This window comes from Staurois parvus, unplaced genomic scaffold (assembly GCF_062004578.1).
Source record: "Staurois parvus isolate SC_StPar_1 unplaced genomic scaffold, SC_StPar_1.0 ptg001063l, whole genome shotgun sequence".
Taxonomy (NCBI): domain Eukaryota; kingdom Metazoa; phylum Chordata; class Amphibia; order Anura; family Ranidae; genus Staurois; species Staurois parvus.
Window position 1 is genome coordinate 44824 of NW_028318859.1, and position 16319 is coordinate 61142.

General features: G+C 49.2%; 1 protein-coding gene across 5 annotated transcripts in view; it reads right to left on the reverse strand.

The window, feature by feature from the left end:
• The window catches only part of PIEZO1 (piezo type mechanosensitive ion channel component 1 (Er blood group)), a 78920-nt gene that overhangs the window by 43193 nt on the left and 19408 nt on the right, over window positions 1–16319 (reverse strand). For all 5 annotated transcript variants that reach the window (XM_089658355.1, XM_089658354.1, XM_089658352.1 and 2 more), the window contains 7 exons: window positions 10778–10978; window positions 9520–9724; window positions 9326–9430; window positions 5828–5981; window positions 5078–5321; window positions 4038–4134; window positions 1192–1360 (listed from right to left, as the gene is read on the reverse strand). In XM_089658355.1, coding sequence (XP_089514481.1) covers window positions 1192–1360; window positions 4038–4134; window positions 5078–5321; window positions 5828–5981; window positions 9326–9430; window positions 9520–9724; window positions 10778–10978 — 1175 coding nt within the window. The remainder of the gene's footprint in view (window positions 1–1191; window positions 1361–4037; window positions 4135–5077; window positions 5322–5827; window positions 5982–9325; window positions 9431–9519; window positions 9725–10777; window positions 10979–16319) is intronic.

The window sequence follows — 16319 nt, forward strand, 5'->3', positions numbered from 1 at the left end:
AAGTTATGAAACCCACAATGACCAGGTGGACGTTCTGCACCAATAACGTCGTGTCTGATATATAATTGGCACACAGAATGTATTACATCACAAAGATTTCCTGAAGAGATCGTCACCTGCAGGCCCTAAAATATGAAAAATGTATAATAATTTGGTTTTTCATCGAATGTCTTCACCGGGAAGACATCCTTGCTGGTGACACCATGGAGATACAGAACAGGAAGGCAGCCAGGCCAGGCACACAGGAAACATTGAAAACCCTGAAATGTTGTGATTAGGAATGAGTTCAGGTGTGTTGGGATCCTGGTCTGACCCCACCTTAGCAATCCTGGCCAGGAAGTTGTCACCTGTAGTCAAACATCTGCAACCAGGGCATTCCTCACCCTGCAGCCACATGAGTACAAGGGCCATGAATACAAGGTGCAGGGCAAGGAATGCCTCAGCCACTTCTGATTGGCCCAGTACAGTGACAACTTCCTGGCGGGATTGCTGAGGTGGGTTCCTAAACCTTAATGAAATCTGAACAAAGCACATCCCTCTATAGTGTGTACCTGTCCCAGTCCAGAGCACTGAGTGTCCTTTCTGTTTGCTGCCTCCTTCCTCTGTGATCAGCATAAATCACTTCTAAAAAGTTTTCCTGACAGCAAGAGATAAATGGTGATGGGTGAGGGAGCTATAGCACACAGCCTGTGATTAACAGCCTCAGCTATGTCCCTGTGTGCTGTTTGAAGGGGGAGGGGTGTCCCTTCCCTCCAATCAGCTCTCACTGAGCTCTGTAGAGTGTAACTTTCTCACCCCCTGTTTTCTGAAAGCTCTGTCAAGCTCTATAAACTCATAACTTTGAATGGATGTAGAGTAGAGATGGCTTCAGATAAACAGGTACAACGTATGTAGGAGGATTTGTTTCATCTCTGTGTATCACCTGAGGTCAGTCACTTTACTGGGTATATGGAGGTTTTACAGCCACTTTGAGGAGACATTTAAACACACAAAAAGCACCATGCACATGGCCTCTTGTTCTACGATGTTAATGTTCTCTTTCCTATTTCTCTTTAAAAATGTAATAAAAATACAATTATAAAAAAAAACATTTCTAGAATTTCTTTCCACTTCTGTCAGGACAGAAGCTCTCGGCCATCACTATATCATGTTCCATTGTAGCATGTGGGATGAGATGGGAGAAAGCCGGACCTGAAAGCTTGCAGCGAGGAGGCGCCAAGGTCATTGACCACATGCAGGAAGTAGGAGCTGAGGAAGACTCTTCTCTGCAGCAGGAGGAAGAAAAAACAGATACTGTCCCAGATGATGCCGGCTTCTTCCACAGGGAGTGGACAGTCGTGGCCTTTGTCCACTTCATGAGCTGAGGACACAAAGAGAAAGAAAATGTTCTCAGCACAACATTGCCAACGTCCATGACTCCTAAATACACAATAAGCCCAAAGTGGGGGGACGGCCCCCCAAGTGCTCCTAGTGAAGGTCTTATCAATGACATGGTAGGAAATGGTGTCATTTCACCTTCTGGGAAAAGCCTTCACTGGTTCCACCATGACTGGCCTCTGTGCATAAAGACATTCATCATAGACAACACTGCGGTCTTCCTCAAATCCAACCACTTATGTCAGTTCTATGGAACCTGAGGGGCCTCCACCGAGACGGGGCCTCCACCGAGACGGGGCCTCCACCGAGACCGGACCTCTACAGAGACCGGACCTCTACAGAGACCGGACCTCTACAGAGACCGGACCTCTACAGAGACCGGACCTCTACAGAGACCGGACCTCTACCAAGATGGGGCCTTCACCGAGACAGGAACTCTACCGAGACGGGGCCTCCACCGAGACGGGGCCTCCACCGAGACGGGGCCTCCACCAAGACGGGGCCTCCACCGAGACAGGACCTCTACTGAGACGGGGCCTTCACCGAGACAGGAACTCTACCGAGACCGAACCTCCACCCAACCGAACACCAACTGCAAGCCAGGCCTTCTAGTTATCATCAGTAACTGACTTCACAAACCCCTACAGACACCCCCAAAATCTCGTAGCTCTTCTAGTAGCGTGGGGGCTGATAAAGCTGCAAAAGGGGCCAACTCTATGTAGCACTACCCCCTGTGGGGGTTTCTAAGAGATTTGGGTCCTCCTATAGCCCTGCACAGCCAGTCGATAAGCATTTTCCACCCAAGTTTGCATCCATAGTCGGAAATCAGTCCTTTTGCATTTGTTTTTTTTATTTTGAGGGGAATTAGAACTTGGATGGGGTAATGGGGGGGGGGGGGGTATAGGACGCCCAAGAGAAGCGAAATCTGAGGACAGCTTCCTGAACTATTCACAGCTTCTCTTCTCTGATGCAGTCTGTTGGAGTGCTAGCCAGCAGCTCCAGTTGTGTCACCCCAGACCTCAGATGAATTCCTCCTCAGCCAGCATTCTGGAGACTTTCATCCTGAGCAGGGGCTCTTGTGCCTTCAAATGGGTAACAGTCACTATTTGGGGGCTAATCTGGTTTCCCACCAGAGTGCTCATTCCCCTATCCACCCAGGGGGGTACTCACTCAGATCCTCTCCTGTACCACTTGTGGAATGGCTGCTGCTACCAGGCCTGTCAGCTGGGCTGCTCCTTCCCTGCCATATAGGTGGTCCTCTCTCAGGGGCCAGTGGGTTCTGAGTTTTCCTCCTTTCCAGCTCCAGGCAGGCCCCATCCCACTAGGCCTCCTTCCTCTGCCTCACATCTTCTTACTCCTCCTTCCACTCAGCTCCTGCTACTGAGCAGGCTCTTCCACTTTTAAGAGAGTCTCAGCCTCTGGTTGGGGATTGGCTGAGGTCCCTCAAGAGTGTAGCCAGCCACTCCTTAGATCCACCCACTGCCTCCAAGGCCCTCCTCCAAAAGCCTCAGAGCAGGGGGAAATTCCAGAGGGGCTGCCCTGCAGAGTCCTCCAGAATTTGACCCCTCTCGCTATCTCACCTGAGCTGCAAACTAACTAGCTCCTGACTAACCATTAGGGTCCAGTGCCCCCTAGCTATACTAGGAGGGTGCTACATCTATATTAATGCCCATGATTGTGGAGTGGGATGGCCAATCGGCTCACATAGGTGAGATGTTCAGGTGACCCATATAGTGATCTTCATTTTACGGCTGTGCTGACACTTTGGACCCAATTATAGTCATAACGCCTAAAAAGACCCACATTTTCTGATACCCAAAAAGCAGCCCCTCCCCCCCCACAACCATCAAATCAATGCAGTAACGAAGACCCAAATGTTCTGAGTTGGAAAGTCAGCTGCTGATTCATCCACATGGGTGACCATGATTGGCTACAACCCATGCAGATTTATTTAGGGTGCAACTTTACACCCCTTTACGTTTATTACCCTCTTACCTGAATCACTGGGCTGTCCAGAAGAAAACAAACAGTCACCTACCCAGCAAATCCAGCGCTGCCTGGCATAAGCCGCTGCTCCATCTAAGATCTCCAGGTCCGCGCCGCCATCTTCTCATCTGATGTCACCTGAAGGCTGACTGCCTCTCCTGGGTTCTCTGAGCAGGCCCTCTGATGATGCACAGTGACGCATGCGCAGTGAAATGTGGAATTTCCTGGCGCATGCGTAGCGAGGCCGAGATTCTCTGAGGCCTCCGGGAATATGTGATGTTGGTGTCCCATGAGGCTTCAGGTGGAGGGGGAGGGGATGTCATTCTCACTTCGGTGAGAAAACAGGAAGTGCGGGAAAGGTATTATTATTATTATTATTATTACTACGAGTTTATATAGCGCCAAAGGGTTTGCTCAGCGCTGTACAATAGGGGGGACAATACATGGCACAGTACAACAACAACAAACAACGTACGAGGGGTAAGAGGGCCCTACTCTTACGAGCTTACAATCTAGGAGGGAGGGGATTTAATCCCCAAAATATGTTTTATTTTCTGACTGTGTAATTGAGGTTAGATAGAAGAGGGTGGAGGCCTGCTTTCAATAAAGTGCAGATTCCATCATTCAGTGAAGTTCCCCCCGCTATTCTTCTGTTTGGTACGGTCCATACTCACGGTTGTAGTAGCCCTTGACGGTGCAGACCAGGCTGAAGAGCTGGATCACCCAGCAGAAGTTGTTCTGCATTTGCTGGACAAACACACACGACAAAAGCTGGAAGATGGAGAAATACAAAAACAGAGCCGGTTACTTGCAGAAAGTTTCAGATGAGTTCAATTGCTCTCAGTTTTGTTTGGCAGAAACGATGGGAACATACAACCTTCCACCAATGGCTTCCCTCAAAACCTTGAACCAACCAAAACTATTGCTGGTAAGTTGCTTTGATCAATCATTTTGGGGCCTAAACCCGACTTCTTGGCTATGAAAGGACAACTCCATGTCCAATGTAAGTGCCGTAAATGGCCATTCAGACAATCTCATTGGACAGTGGAAAGCCAGTTGGCAAAAGGCAATAAAAGGCCACAAGTCAGATTGCAGTTACAAGGTGAAACTAAATCAGAGAGGGGCACAAGCAATGGTCATGTGGCTAACCAGTGTAATGGCGCACATAGTTACATAGGTAATCTGGTTGAAAGCCACAAGTCCATCCAGTTCAACCAACAATATTTCCAATGGTTGGGAACATCTTGTAGTGTGTCTGCTCCTACAGCTTTTACTTTCACAAGTTGAGATTCACTAGAAGGGTCTGTGTGGACCGGCTTTGGGGGGCATTTGACACCTTTGAGATCATTCAGAATTCCCTGCAGATACAGTTGACTTTTGCTTCTGCATTTTCTTGGACTTGCATAGAGAGAAGCCATTCCCTGGCCATGAGTGCGTTAATGGCTCCACTGGGTACAGCTCTGCTTTTGATTTAGGCTGCACATCTGTAGAGGCTACTACTAGGGAGTCTCCCTCATCCTGTTGGATTTTTGTTATAGAGGATTAAAAAGGAGGGAATGAGGATAGAAAGGAACAAGGAGATCTTGTACAGAGAGATATGGATGACTCCACCACATTTGGGCGGGCCGGCTCTTCCACACCCTGACATCTTTACTACCATTAATGGTGTAGCTGTAAAAGATCTCACAAACATTTGAGGAGAAGGTCATCTCACCGACAGCAGGTTCTTGGAGAGGATAACCGTGATGTTGTAGATGATCAGACAGTCCCATAGGACAAGCCTGGCCTTGACCGGCTTCTGCAGAAGAGCTGTGCCAAATAGGAGGAGGTAAAAGCAGGACATCAGGTAACCGAGACCGAAAACACTGATCCTGGTGGCCCCCGTGACAAAGACAATGGCCAGGACGAACCAGAAGAGATACCGGAAGACCACCACCTTCAGCATGTCCAGGTATGACCTGTAATGACAGTTGTGATGAAGCCCAGAGTACAAATAACTGCTGCTGCAAATATCAATTACACATATAGATCTCTTCTGACCGATACGTGCGCACCCCCAGCGTGTACAAGAAACGCACGGCGTATTGTCAGGGGGCACATATTACCAGTAACCGAAAAGTCATTTTGAATTTGTCTTTCACATTTCTACAGGTTTGTTTTTCCAGGTTTTTGTTAGTGTATTAAATAGAGTGTTTTGTAGAACGGCCACTAGAGGGAACTCTCAGTGGCTCAGTGTAATCAGCACCTGCAGAGAAGGTATCGGCCTGGCAGAGCATGCATTGCTTTCAATGAGTCCTCCGATTCTATTGCATTGTAGGAAGGTGCGATACAGCACAGCCATCGCGTAGCAATGCAAACGCCGGAAGTAGAATCGCCTAACACAGGGGACCCCGTGAACATCTGTTTGGTGGACTGACCCTTTGAATCCCCATCAAAGAAAAACTTCAGAAAAGAGAAGTCTTACCGGCAGTTGATGAAGTTGGGCACCAGATTAGGCCGGGTCCCAGGGAACCCAATTTGCTCCGTGTTCTCCCCGGCCACCGTGTACCATTCTTCCTTCTTCTCATTAACAAACACCTTCCATTGTTGTGACGCACACAGAAGCAGAATGAAGTCATCTAAAGGGAAAAATCTGGTTTATGTGGTTTGTAAATCATTTCCTCCTGTTTTTATGTAGATTTTACACAGCGCCCCAACTTTTTTGGCATTGGGGTTGTACAATGTCCAGTCAGAAGCTTGGGGGGGTCTATGACCAGTCTGCGTTGTTTGGTGACAACGTCATTGGCAGGAAGATTGTGGACCTAAATTTGTGAAATTATTATTTAGGAAAAGATGAGATGCACCCAGGTACTGTCATACTGGGATGGGAAGGCCGGTGGGGGTGGGAAGGCTGGTGGGGGTGGGAAGGTCGTGGGGGTGGGAAGGTCAATGGGGACGGGAAGGGTGGTGGGGACGGGAAGGGTGGTGGGGGCGGGAAGGCCGGTGGGGATGGGAAGGGTTGAGTTATCTTCCTCTTGTCCCAACCACCAGATCTGCAGCAGATTCTCTCCACAAGTGGAGATTCGTCAAGTCTTCACCTGAATTCAGAGAGCAGAAGGGGCAAGTCCCGGACTGGTTCTCAAATATCACGATAAATGAATGTGAAGCACTTCACAAACTTCCCGAGCTGTCTCCCGTACCATACCGGATGATGTCACATCGCAGTTTGGATAGAGAGTCCCTTGGATCGGACTGAAAGAAGACTTTGGTGTGGCCAAGTTGGTTCTGCTCTCCACATGTGGTGGACCTGTCCCTAAGTCCGGTGGTTTTGGATACGGGTTCATTCATTAATCTACTTGGTAACTTGGCTAATATTCCCAAAGAAGCTCGGACCGCGTTGCTCAATGAACCTGCAGGCAGCGTCCCGAGATCCACGCAGACCTCGATATACTTTATGTTCCTGGCCGCCAGACTAGCTACTGCTTGGAAAAGCCCCGTGATTGATCTGGCCTTCATGAAACGGAAACTTGGATCACGCTACATGGAAAACCAGTCATACCTGCAGGTACCGGACACCTCGGGTCGTCATCGGATTGGAGGCACGGCAGATTTCCCGGACGGGTGTATACTTCCTCTTCTACTTTCCTTCTCTTTTTTCCCTCCTCTGCATTTCCTATTTTGATTATTTTGGTGCAATATTGGTCTGCCTTTGGAGCCTTACTCAGGGTTTCGTATAGTCTAGACTGCATAGGCGCTCCACCCCACTCCCCCACCCCCCCTAGGGGGAGATGAGGGTAGTGCATTGCAACCGACTAATATTTATTAATTTATTTCAGGTACTTATATAGCGCCATCAATTTACACAGCACTTTTCATATATATTGTACATTCCCATCAGTCCCCGCCCCCGAGGAGCGTACAATCTAAGGTCCCTAACCCTCAAGGGGCGTACAATCTAAGGTCCCTAACTTACATTCATACATACACATAGTAGGGACAATTTAGACAGGAGCCAATTCACCTCCCAGCATGTCTTTAGAAAGTGGGAGGAAACCGGAGTACCCGGAGAAAACTCACGCAGGCACAGGCAGAACCTGCAAACTCCAGACAGGTGGTGCCGTGGTTGGGATTCAAACCAACAACCCGAATACTGCCAGGCGGAAGTGCTAACCATTTAGCCACTGTGCTGCCCAACTAGAGTGTTACTATTTCCTCTCCCCCCCTTTTTGTTTCTCCTGTTAATCATTTTTGATGTTATTTTCTTATTGTACTCTGATACATACTTTGGTTCACATGTACCCCTCACACCCCGAATCTGTCATCACATGACCCCCACACACCCCAAATCAGTCATCACACGACCCCCACACCCCCCAAATCTGTCATCACATGACCCCCTCACACCCCGAATCTGTCATCACATGACCCCCACACACCCCAAATCAGTCATCACACGACCCCCACACACCCCAAATCTGTCATCACATGACCCCCACACACCCCAAATCAGTCATCACACGACCCCCACACCCCCCAAATCTGTCATCACATGACCCCCACACACCCCAAATCGGTCATCACACGACCCCCACACCCCCCAAATCTATCACACGACCCCCACACCCCCCAAATCTGTCATCACACGACCCCCCCCCCAAATCTGTCATCACACGACACCCCCCCAAATCTGTCATCACACGACCCCCACACACCCCAAATCTGTCATCACATGACCCCCACACACCCCAAATCAGTCATCAAACGACCCCCACCCCCCCCAAATCTGTCATCACACGACCCCCACACACCCCAAATCTGTCATCACATGACCCCCACACACCCCAAATCTGTCATCACGACCCCCACACCCCCTGAATCTGTCATCACGACTCCCACACCCACCCTGAATCTCTCATCTCATGACCCCCACACACCCCAAATCTATCACACGACCCCCACACCCCCCAAATCTGTCATCACACGACCCCCCCCCCAAATATGTCATCACACGACACCCCCCCAAATCTGTCATCACACGACCCCCACACACCCCAAATCTGTCATCACATGACCCCCACACACCCCAAATCAGTCATCAAACGACCCCCACCCCCCCCAAATCTGTCATCACACGACCCCCACACACCCCAAATCTGTCATCACATGACCCCCACACACCCCAAATCTGTCATCACGACCCCCACACCCCCTGAATCTGTCATCACGACTCCCACACCCACCCTGAATCTCTCATCTCATGACCCCCACACACCCCAAATCTATCACACGACCCCCACACCCCCCAAATCTGTCATCACACGACCCCCCCCCAAAAATGTCATCACACGACACCCACCCAAATCTGTCATCACACGACCCCCACACACCCCAAATCTGTCATCACATGACCCCCACACACCCCAAATCAGTCATCAAACGACCCCCACCCCCCCAAATCTGTCGTCACATGACCCCCACACACCCCAAATCTGTCATCACATGACCCCCACACACCCCAAATCTGTCATCACGACCCCCACACCCCCTGAATCTGTCATCACGACTCCCACACCCACCCTGAATCTCTCATCTCATGACCCCCACACACCCCAAATCTATCACATGACCCCCCACACCCCCCGAATCTGTCATCCCATGACCCCCACACCCCCTGAATCTATCACATGACCCCCACACACCCCGAATATATCACATGACCCCCAACCCCTTGAATCTGTCATCACGACTCCCACACACCCCAAATCTGTCATCACTTGATCCCCACACACAACCCGAATCTGTCATCACATGACTCCCATGCACCCCGTATCTATCATATGACCCCCACACACCTCAAATCAGTCATCGCATGACCACACACACCCCAAATCTGTCATCACATGACCCCCACGCACCCTGAATATGCCATCACATGACCACACACACCCCCGAATCTGTCATCACATGACCCCTTCACACTTACAAATGAGGACGTTGGCTTTCGGAGGAGTGAAGAAGTCTGGCAGATACATCCATTGTATGAGAGGCGAATTGACGGGAACGATCTTGTCCCACCTCCAGGGGTATTCTGTCATTGAGGGAGGGGGACACACGGGGTCAGTAATAGATCAATGGTCACTAAGAGGAAGACGAGGAGGAAGGAGAGAGAAGACCTACCTATACACAGCACGGGCGGCATGCCCAGACACAGCAGGTACTGCAGGAGGAGGAAGAAGAGCAGAAAGACGCAGTACTTGGGCCACAACACAGCAATCTTCTCCCTCTGCCGTCGGGTCAGGATCACGATCAGCCAACAGCCGTGGAAGATCACCATGAAGTTCATTCGCTGGCCAATCACATTCACGGTCAATAGGAAGCAAATCTGAAGAGAGATGAAAGGGATGTGATTGTATGAGACTGCAGAGAACGAGTGATTCCACAACATGGATCGGGGCCGACACATTCCAGGGGCCCCAGTGCCTACAATCCTACAATACACGCGGCGCCTGTTTCGTTGCTCATTTTAGAACCATGTATGTGACGGTATTGGCGACGGCGCTGATCGACATCTACTGACAGCAGAAAATGGCTGAAGGTACACCGGCCCACCAGACACAGATCCTGGAGCCCACTAGGACCGTATGAAGGTGGACAATGTAGACGTTCTACTGGAACTGTGCTGGTCCAGCAGCGCTGAGCCCCAATTCCATGAACAACGAGGCTGGACTCACATTCCTGTGATGGAGGAACACAAAACTGCACAAAAATCCCATGAGTCCCTCTGGCCGCTCCTCGGAGGTGTCATTCATTGTTAATGGAACCGCAACATACCTGACTGAAGTGCATGAGAAATCGCACAACAAAACGCATGATAAAGTGCCTTGCATTGTGGTGCCTTCAAAAAGGGTCCTGAGTTGCTTTGGTGAGGTTTAGATGCCGTGAAGTTCATTTAAGGGGATAATAAAGTCTTACATTTACAAAAAAAAAAAACAACAAACATTCCCGATCCTCCTCTTCTCGGGTCTCCCATCGGTGTTCCTGGCCACTCCCTCCTGTCTGCTGTCCCCATAGCAAGCAGCTTGCTATGGGGTCACCCGAGCAGGCATGTTGTCAAGCCACAGCTCCGTGTGCTCAGCCCCACCCCTTCTCTCATCTCATTGGCTCACTGGCTGGCTCCTGTTGCTGTCTCAGCCAATGAAGAAAGGGATAACGGAGTCTCCAGTGCACATCGCTGGATCAAAAGGGGGCTTAGGTGAGTATTAGGGGGGCTGGGGGGTAAAACCTGGAGCCTTTACAACCACTCTAAGTGAATGGTTCTGCACAGCGACGCATGCGTGTGAGCCGGCCGCAGCACTGGATTCTACTTCCTACTCTACAACACTCCCGGCTTTTGCAGCAAAATCCATTTCCCATACAAATCCCTCGCAGGACTCACCTCCAGACCAAACTTGTAGAAGAAGTAGTTGATGAAATACTTGATGCAGTTTAGGAGGCCGTGATCCAGATGCTGCCGCCAGACCTCCGGGAACACCGTCTGATTGCGAGGAACCTCCAGCTGGTAGCGTCTGCGGTAGAAGGTCTGGTGACGGTAAACTATGGCTTCGAATACCAGAAGGACGAGGACCTGGAGGTGATTCTACAGGGACACAACAGAACACATTCACTAACAGCAGGACGCCATTCCTCCATCTACAGAGAACATGTCAGGAGGGCCTACAGAAGAGAACGCTCATTCCTCCATCTACAGAGGACATGTCAGGAGGGCCTACAGAAGAGAACGCTCATTCCTCCATCTACAGAGGACATGTCAGCAGGACCTACAGAAGAGAACGCTCATTCCTCCATCTACAGAGGACATGTCAGCAGGGCCTACAGAAGAGAACGCTCATTCCTCCATCTACAGAGGACATGTCAGCAGGACCTACAGAAGAGAACGTTCATTCCTCCATCTACAGAGGACATGTCAGCAGGATCTACAGAAGAGAACGTTCATTCCTCCATCTACAGAGGACATGTCAGCAGGGCCTACAGAAGAGAACGTTCATTCCTCCATCTACAGAGGACATGTCAGCAGGACCTACAGAAGAGAACGTTCATTCCTCCATCTACAGGGGACATGTCAGCAGGACCTACAGAAGAGAACGTTCATTCCTCCATCTACAGAGGACATGTCAGCAGGACCTACAGAAGAGAACGTTCATTCCTCCATCTACAGAGGACATGTCAGCAGGACCTACAGAAGAGAACGCTCATTCCTCCATCTACAGAGGACATGTCAGCAGGACCTACAGAAGAGAACGCTCATTCCTCCATCTACAGAGGACATGTCAGCAGGGCCTACAGAAGAGAACGTTCATTCCTCCATCTACAGAGGACATGTCAGCAGGACCTACAGAAGAGAACGCTCATTCCTCCATCTACAGAGGACATGTCAGCAGGACCTACAGAAGAGAACGTTCATTCCTCCATCTACAGAGAACATGTCAGCAGGGCCTACAGAAGAGAACGCTCATTCCTCCATCTACAGAGGACATGTCAGCAGGGCCTACAGAAGAGAACGCTCATTCCTCCATCTACAGAGGACATGTCAGCAGGACCTACAGAAGAGAACGTTCATTCCTCCATCTACAGAGGACATGTCAGCAGGACCTACAGAAGAGAACGTTCATTCCTCCATCTACAGAGGACATGTCAGCAGGACCTACAGAAGAGAACGCTCATTCCTCCATCTACAGAGGACATGTCAGCAGGGCCTACAGAAGAGAACGCTCATTCCTCCATCTACAGAGGACATGTCAGCAGGACCTACAGAAGAGAACGCTCATTCCTCCATCTACAGAGGACATGTCAGCAGGACCTACAGAAGAGAACGTTCATTCCTCCATCTACAGAGGACATGTCAGCAGGACCTACAGAAGAGAACGCTCATTCCTCCATCTACAGAGGACATGTCAGCAGGGCCTACAGAAGAGAACCCTCATTCCTCCATCTACAGAGGACATGTCAGCAGGGCCTACAGAAGAGAACGCTCATTCCTCCATCTACAGAGGACATGTCAGCAGGGCCTACAGAAGAGAACGTTCATTCCTCCATCTACAGAGGACATGTCAGCAGGACCTACAGAAGAGAACGCTCATTCCTCCATCTACAGAGGACATGTCAGCAGGACCTACAGAAGAGAACGTTCATTCCTCCATCTACAGAGGACATGTCAGCAGGACCTACAGAAGAGAACGCTCATTCCTCCATCTACAGAGGACATGTCAGCAGGACCTACAGAAGAGAACGCTCATTCCTCCATCTACAGAGGACATGTCAGCAGGGCCTACAGAAGAGAACGTTCATTCCTCCATCTACAGAGGACATGTCAGCAGGACCTACAGAAGAGAACGCTCATTCCTCCATCTACAGAGGACATGTCAGCAGGACCTACAGAAGAGAACGTTCATTCCTCCATCTACAGAGAACATGTCAGCAGGGCCTACAGAAGAGAACGCTCATTCCTCCATCTACAGAGGACATGTCAGCAGGGCCTACAGAAGAGAACGCTCATTCCTCCATCTACAGAGGACATGTCAGCAGGACCTACAGAAGAGAACGTTCATTCCTCCATCTACAGAGGACATGTCAGCAGGACCTACAGAAGAGAACGTTCATTCCTCCATCTACAGAGGACATGTCAGCAGGATCTACAGAAGAGAACGTTCATTCCTCCATCTACAGAGGACATGTCAGCAGGACCTACAGAAGAGAACGTTCATTCCTCCATCTACAGGGGACATGTCAGCAGGACCTACAGAAGAGAACGTTCATTCCTCCATCTACAGAGGACATGTCAGCAGGACCTACAGAAGAGAACGTTCATTCCTCCATCTACAGAGGACATGTCAGCAGGACCTACAGAAGAGAACGCTCATTCCTCCATCTACAGAGGACATGTCAGCAGGACCTACAGAAGAGAACGTTCATTCCTCCATCTACAGGGGACACGTCAGCAGGACCTACAGAAGAGAACGTTCATTCCTCCATCTACAGAGGACATGTCAGCAGGACCTACAGAAGAGAACGTTCATTCCTCCATCTACAGAGGACATGTCAGTAGGACCTACAGAAGAGAACGTTCATTCCTCCATCTACAGAGGACATGTCAGCAGGACCTACAGAAGAGAACGTTCATTCCTCCATCTACAGAGGACATGTCAGCAGGACCTACAGAAGAGAACGTTCATTCCTCCATCTACAGAGGACACGTCAGCAGGACCTACAGAAGAGAACGTTCATTCCTCCATCTACAGAGGACATGTCAGAAGAGAACGTTCATTCCTCCATGTACAGAGTACATGTTAGCAGGACCTACAGAAGAGAACGTTCATTCCTCCATCTACAGAGGACATGTCAGCAGGACCTACAAAAGAGAACGTTCATTCCTCCATGTACAGAGGACATGTCAGAAGAGAACATTCATTCCTCCATCTACAGGGGATATGTCAGCAGGACCTACAGAAGAGAACGTTCATTCCTCCATCTACAGAGGACATGTTAGCAGGACCTACAGGAGAGAACACTCATTCCTCCATCTACAGAGGACATGTCAGCAGGACCTACAGAAGAGAACGTTCATTCCTCCATCTACAGAGGACATGTTAGCAGGACCTACAGGAGAGAACACTCATTCCTCCATCTACAGAGGACATGTCAGCAGGACCTACAGAAGAGAACGTTCATTCCTCCATCTACAGAGGACATGTCAGCAGGACCTACAGAAGAGAACATTCATTCCTCCATCTACAGAGGACATGTCAGCAGGACCTACAGAAGAGAACGTTCATTCCTCCATCTACAGAGGACATGTCAGCAGGACCTAGAGAAGAGAACGTTCATTCCTCCATCTACAAAGGACGTGTCAGAAGAGAACGTTCATTCCTCCATGTACAGAGTACGTGTCAAAAGAGAACGTTCATTCCTCCATGTACAGAGGACGTGTCAGAAGAGAACGTTCATTCCTCCATCTACAGAGGACATGTTAGCAGGACCTACAGGAGAGAACACTCATTCCTCCATCTACAGAGGACATGTCAGCAGGACCTACAGAAGAGAACGTTCATTCCTCCATCTACAGAGGACATGTCAGCAGGACCTACAGAAGAGAACGTTCATTCCTCCATCTACAGAGGACATGTCAGCAGCACCTACAGAAGAGAACGTTCATTCCTCCATCTACAGAGGACATGTCAGCAGGACCTAGAGAAGAGAACGTTCATTCCTCCATGTACAGAGTACGTGTCAAAAGAGAACGTTCATTCCTCCATGTACAGAGGACGTGTCAGAAGAGAACGTTCATTCCTCCATCTACAGAGGACATGTCAGCAGGACCTACAGAAGAGAACGTTCATTCCTCCATCTACAGAGGACGTGTCAGAAGAGAACGTTCATTCCTCCATCTACAGAGGACATGTCAGCAGGACCTACAGAAGAGAACGTTCATTCCTCCATGTACAGAGGACATGTCAGAAGAGAACGTTCATTCCTCCATGTACAGAGGACATGTCAGAAGAGAACGTTCATTCCTCCATGTACAGAGGACATGTCAGAAGAGAACGTTTACTGTGCAGGTCTGCAGCCTGCTGAGAGCAATCCTTCCTGGAGCGCGGCCATGGATTCCGAGTCACTAAGTGCTGAATAGAGGACATTCCACCTGGATGGGAGAAAACTCAAAAGGTGGGAATTTCTTTAGGCCGAATCATAAAATGTTGATGACTATTTTTAATCGGATTATAGGGGGGTCCCAACCTGTGGCCCTAGAATTTAGCGGCTACAGGTGAACAATGCTGCTTACACTACTCAAAATAATATTAATGAAAGAAAAAATCTAAATTCTGAACCATTTTATTTCATTTCATTGTGGCCGGCGACTGGTTACCAAATCACTGAAGTGGCCCCTCCGCTCTGCAGAAGGTTGAGCCCCCCTGGACTACAGAGCAATGGAATCAATTCTTCCTGTTCATTTGGGAAAAAAAAGCTCCCGGGAGTTTACTTTTCTAAATCAAATACCGTCACTTTAACAGGAAAATAAAAAATCCGTCAATTGAATGATTAACCCAGAAAATATGAAATATCATTCTTCCTAAAAACCTAAAAGCAAAATATGTCAGTTCTCTTATTTCTCAAATGTAATTAAAGTGGAAATGAAAACTGTCTGAGCCCCACAAACCAAAAATGCTGTTATTTAATTTCTCGTATTCAAAGCAAACTCCCCATCCATCCATCCTTCCATGTCTCCATCTCCATCCATGTCTCCATCTCCATCCATGTCTCCATTCATCCATCCATGTCTCCTTCTACATCTCCATCCATGTCTCCATCCATTCACCCATCCATTCATCCATCCATGTCTCCATCTACATCTCCATCCATGTCTCCATCCATTCACCCATCCATTCATCCATCCATGTCTCCATCTACATCTCCATCCATGTCTACTTCCATTCACCCATCCATCCATGTCTCCTTCTACATCTCCATTCATCCATCCATGTCTCCATCTACATCTCCATCCGTGTCTCCTTCTACATCTCCATCCATCCATCCATGTCTCCATTCATCCATCCATCCATGTCTTCATCCATCCATCCATGTCTCCATCCATCCATGTCTCCATTCATCCATCCATGTCTCCATCTACATCTCCATCCGTGTCTCCTTCTACATCTCCATCCATCCATCCATGTCTCCATCCATTCATCCATGTCTCCTTCTACATCTCCATCCATACATCTATCCAACAATGTCTTCATCTCCATCTCCATCCATCCACGTCTCCATACATTCATCCACCCATATCTCCATCCATCCATGTCTCCTTCCCTTCATCCATCCATCCACCCATGTTTCCCTTCATCCACCCATCCACCCATGTCTCCATTCATCCATCCATCTAGGTCTCCACACTTTATTTTGCTAACAAATCACTTTGAAGA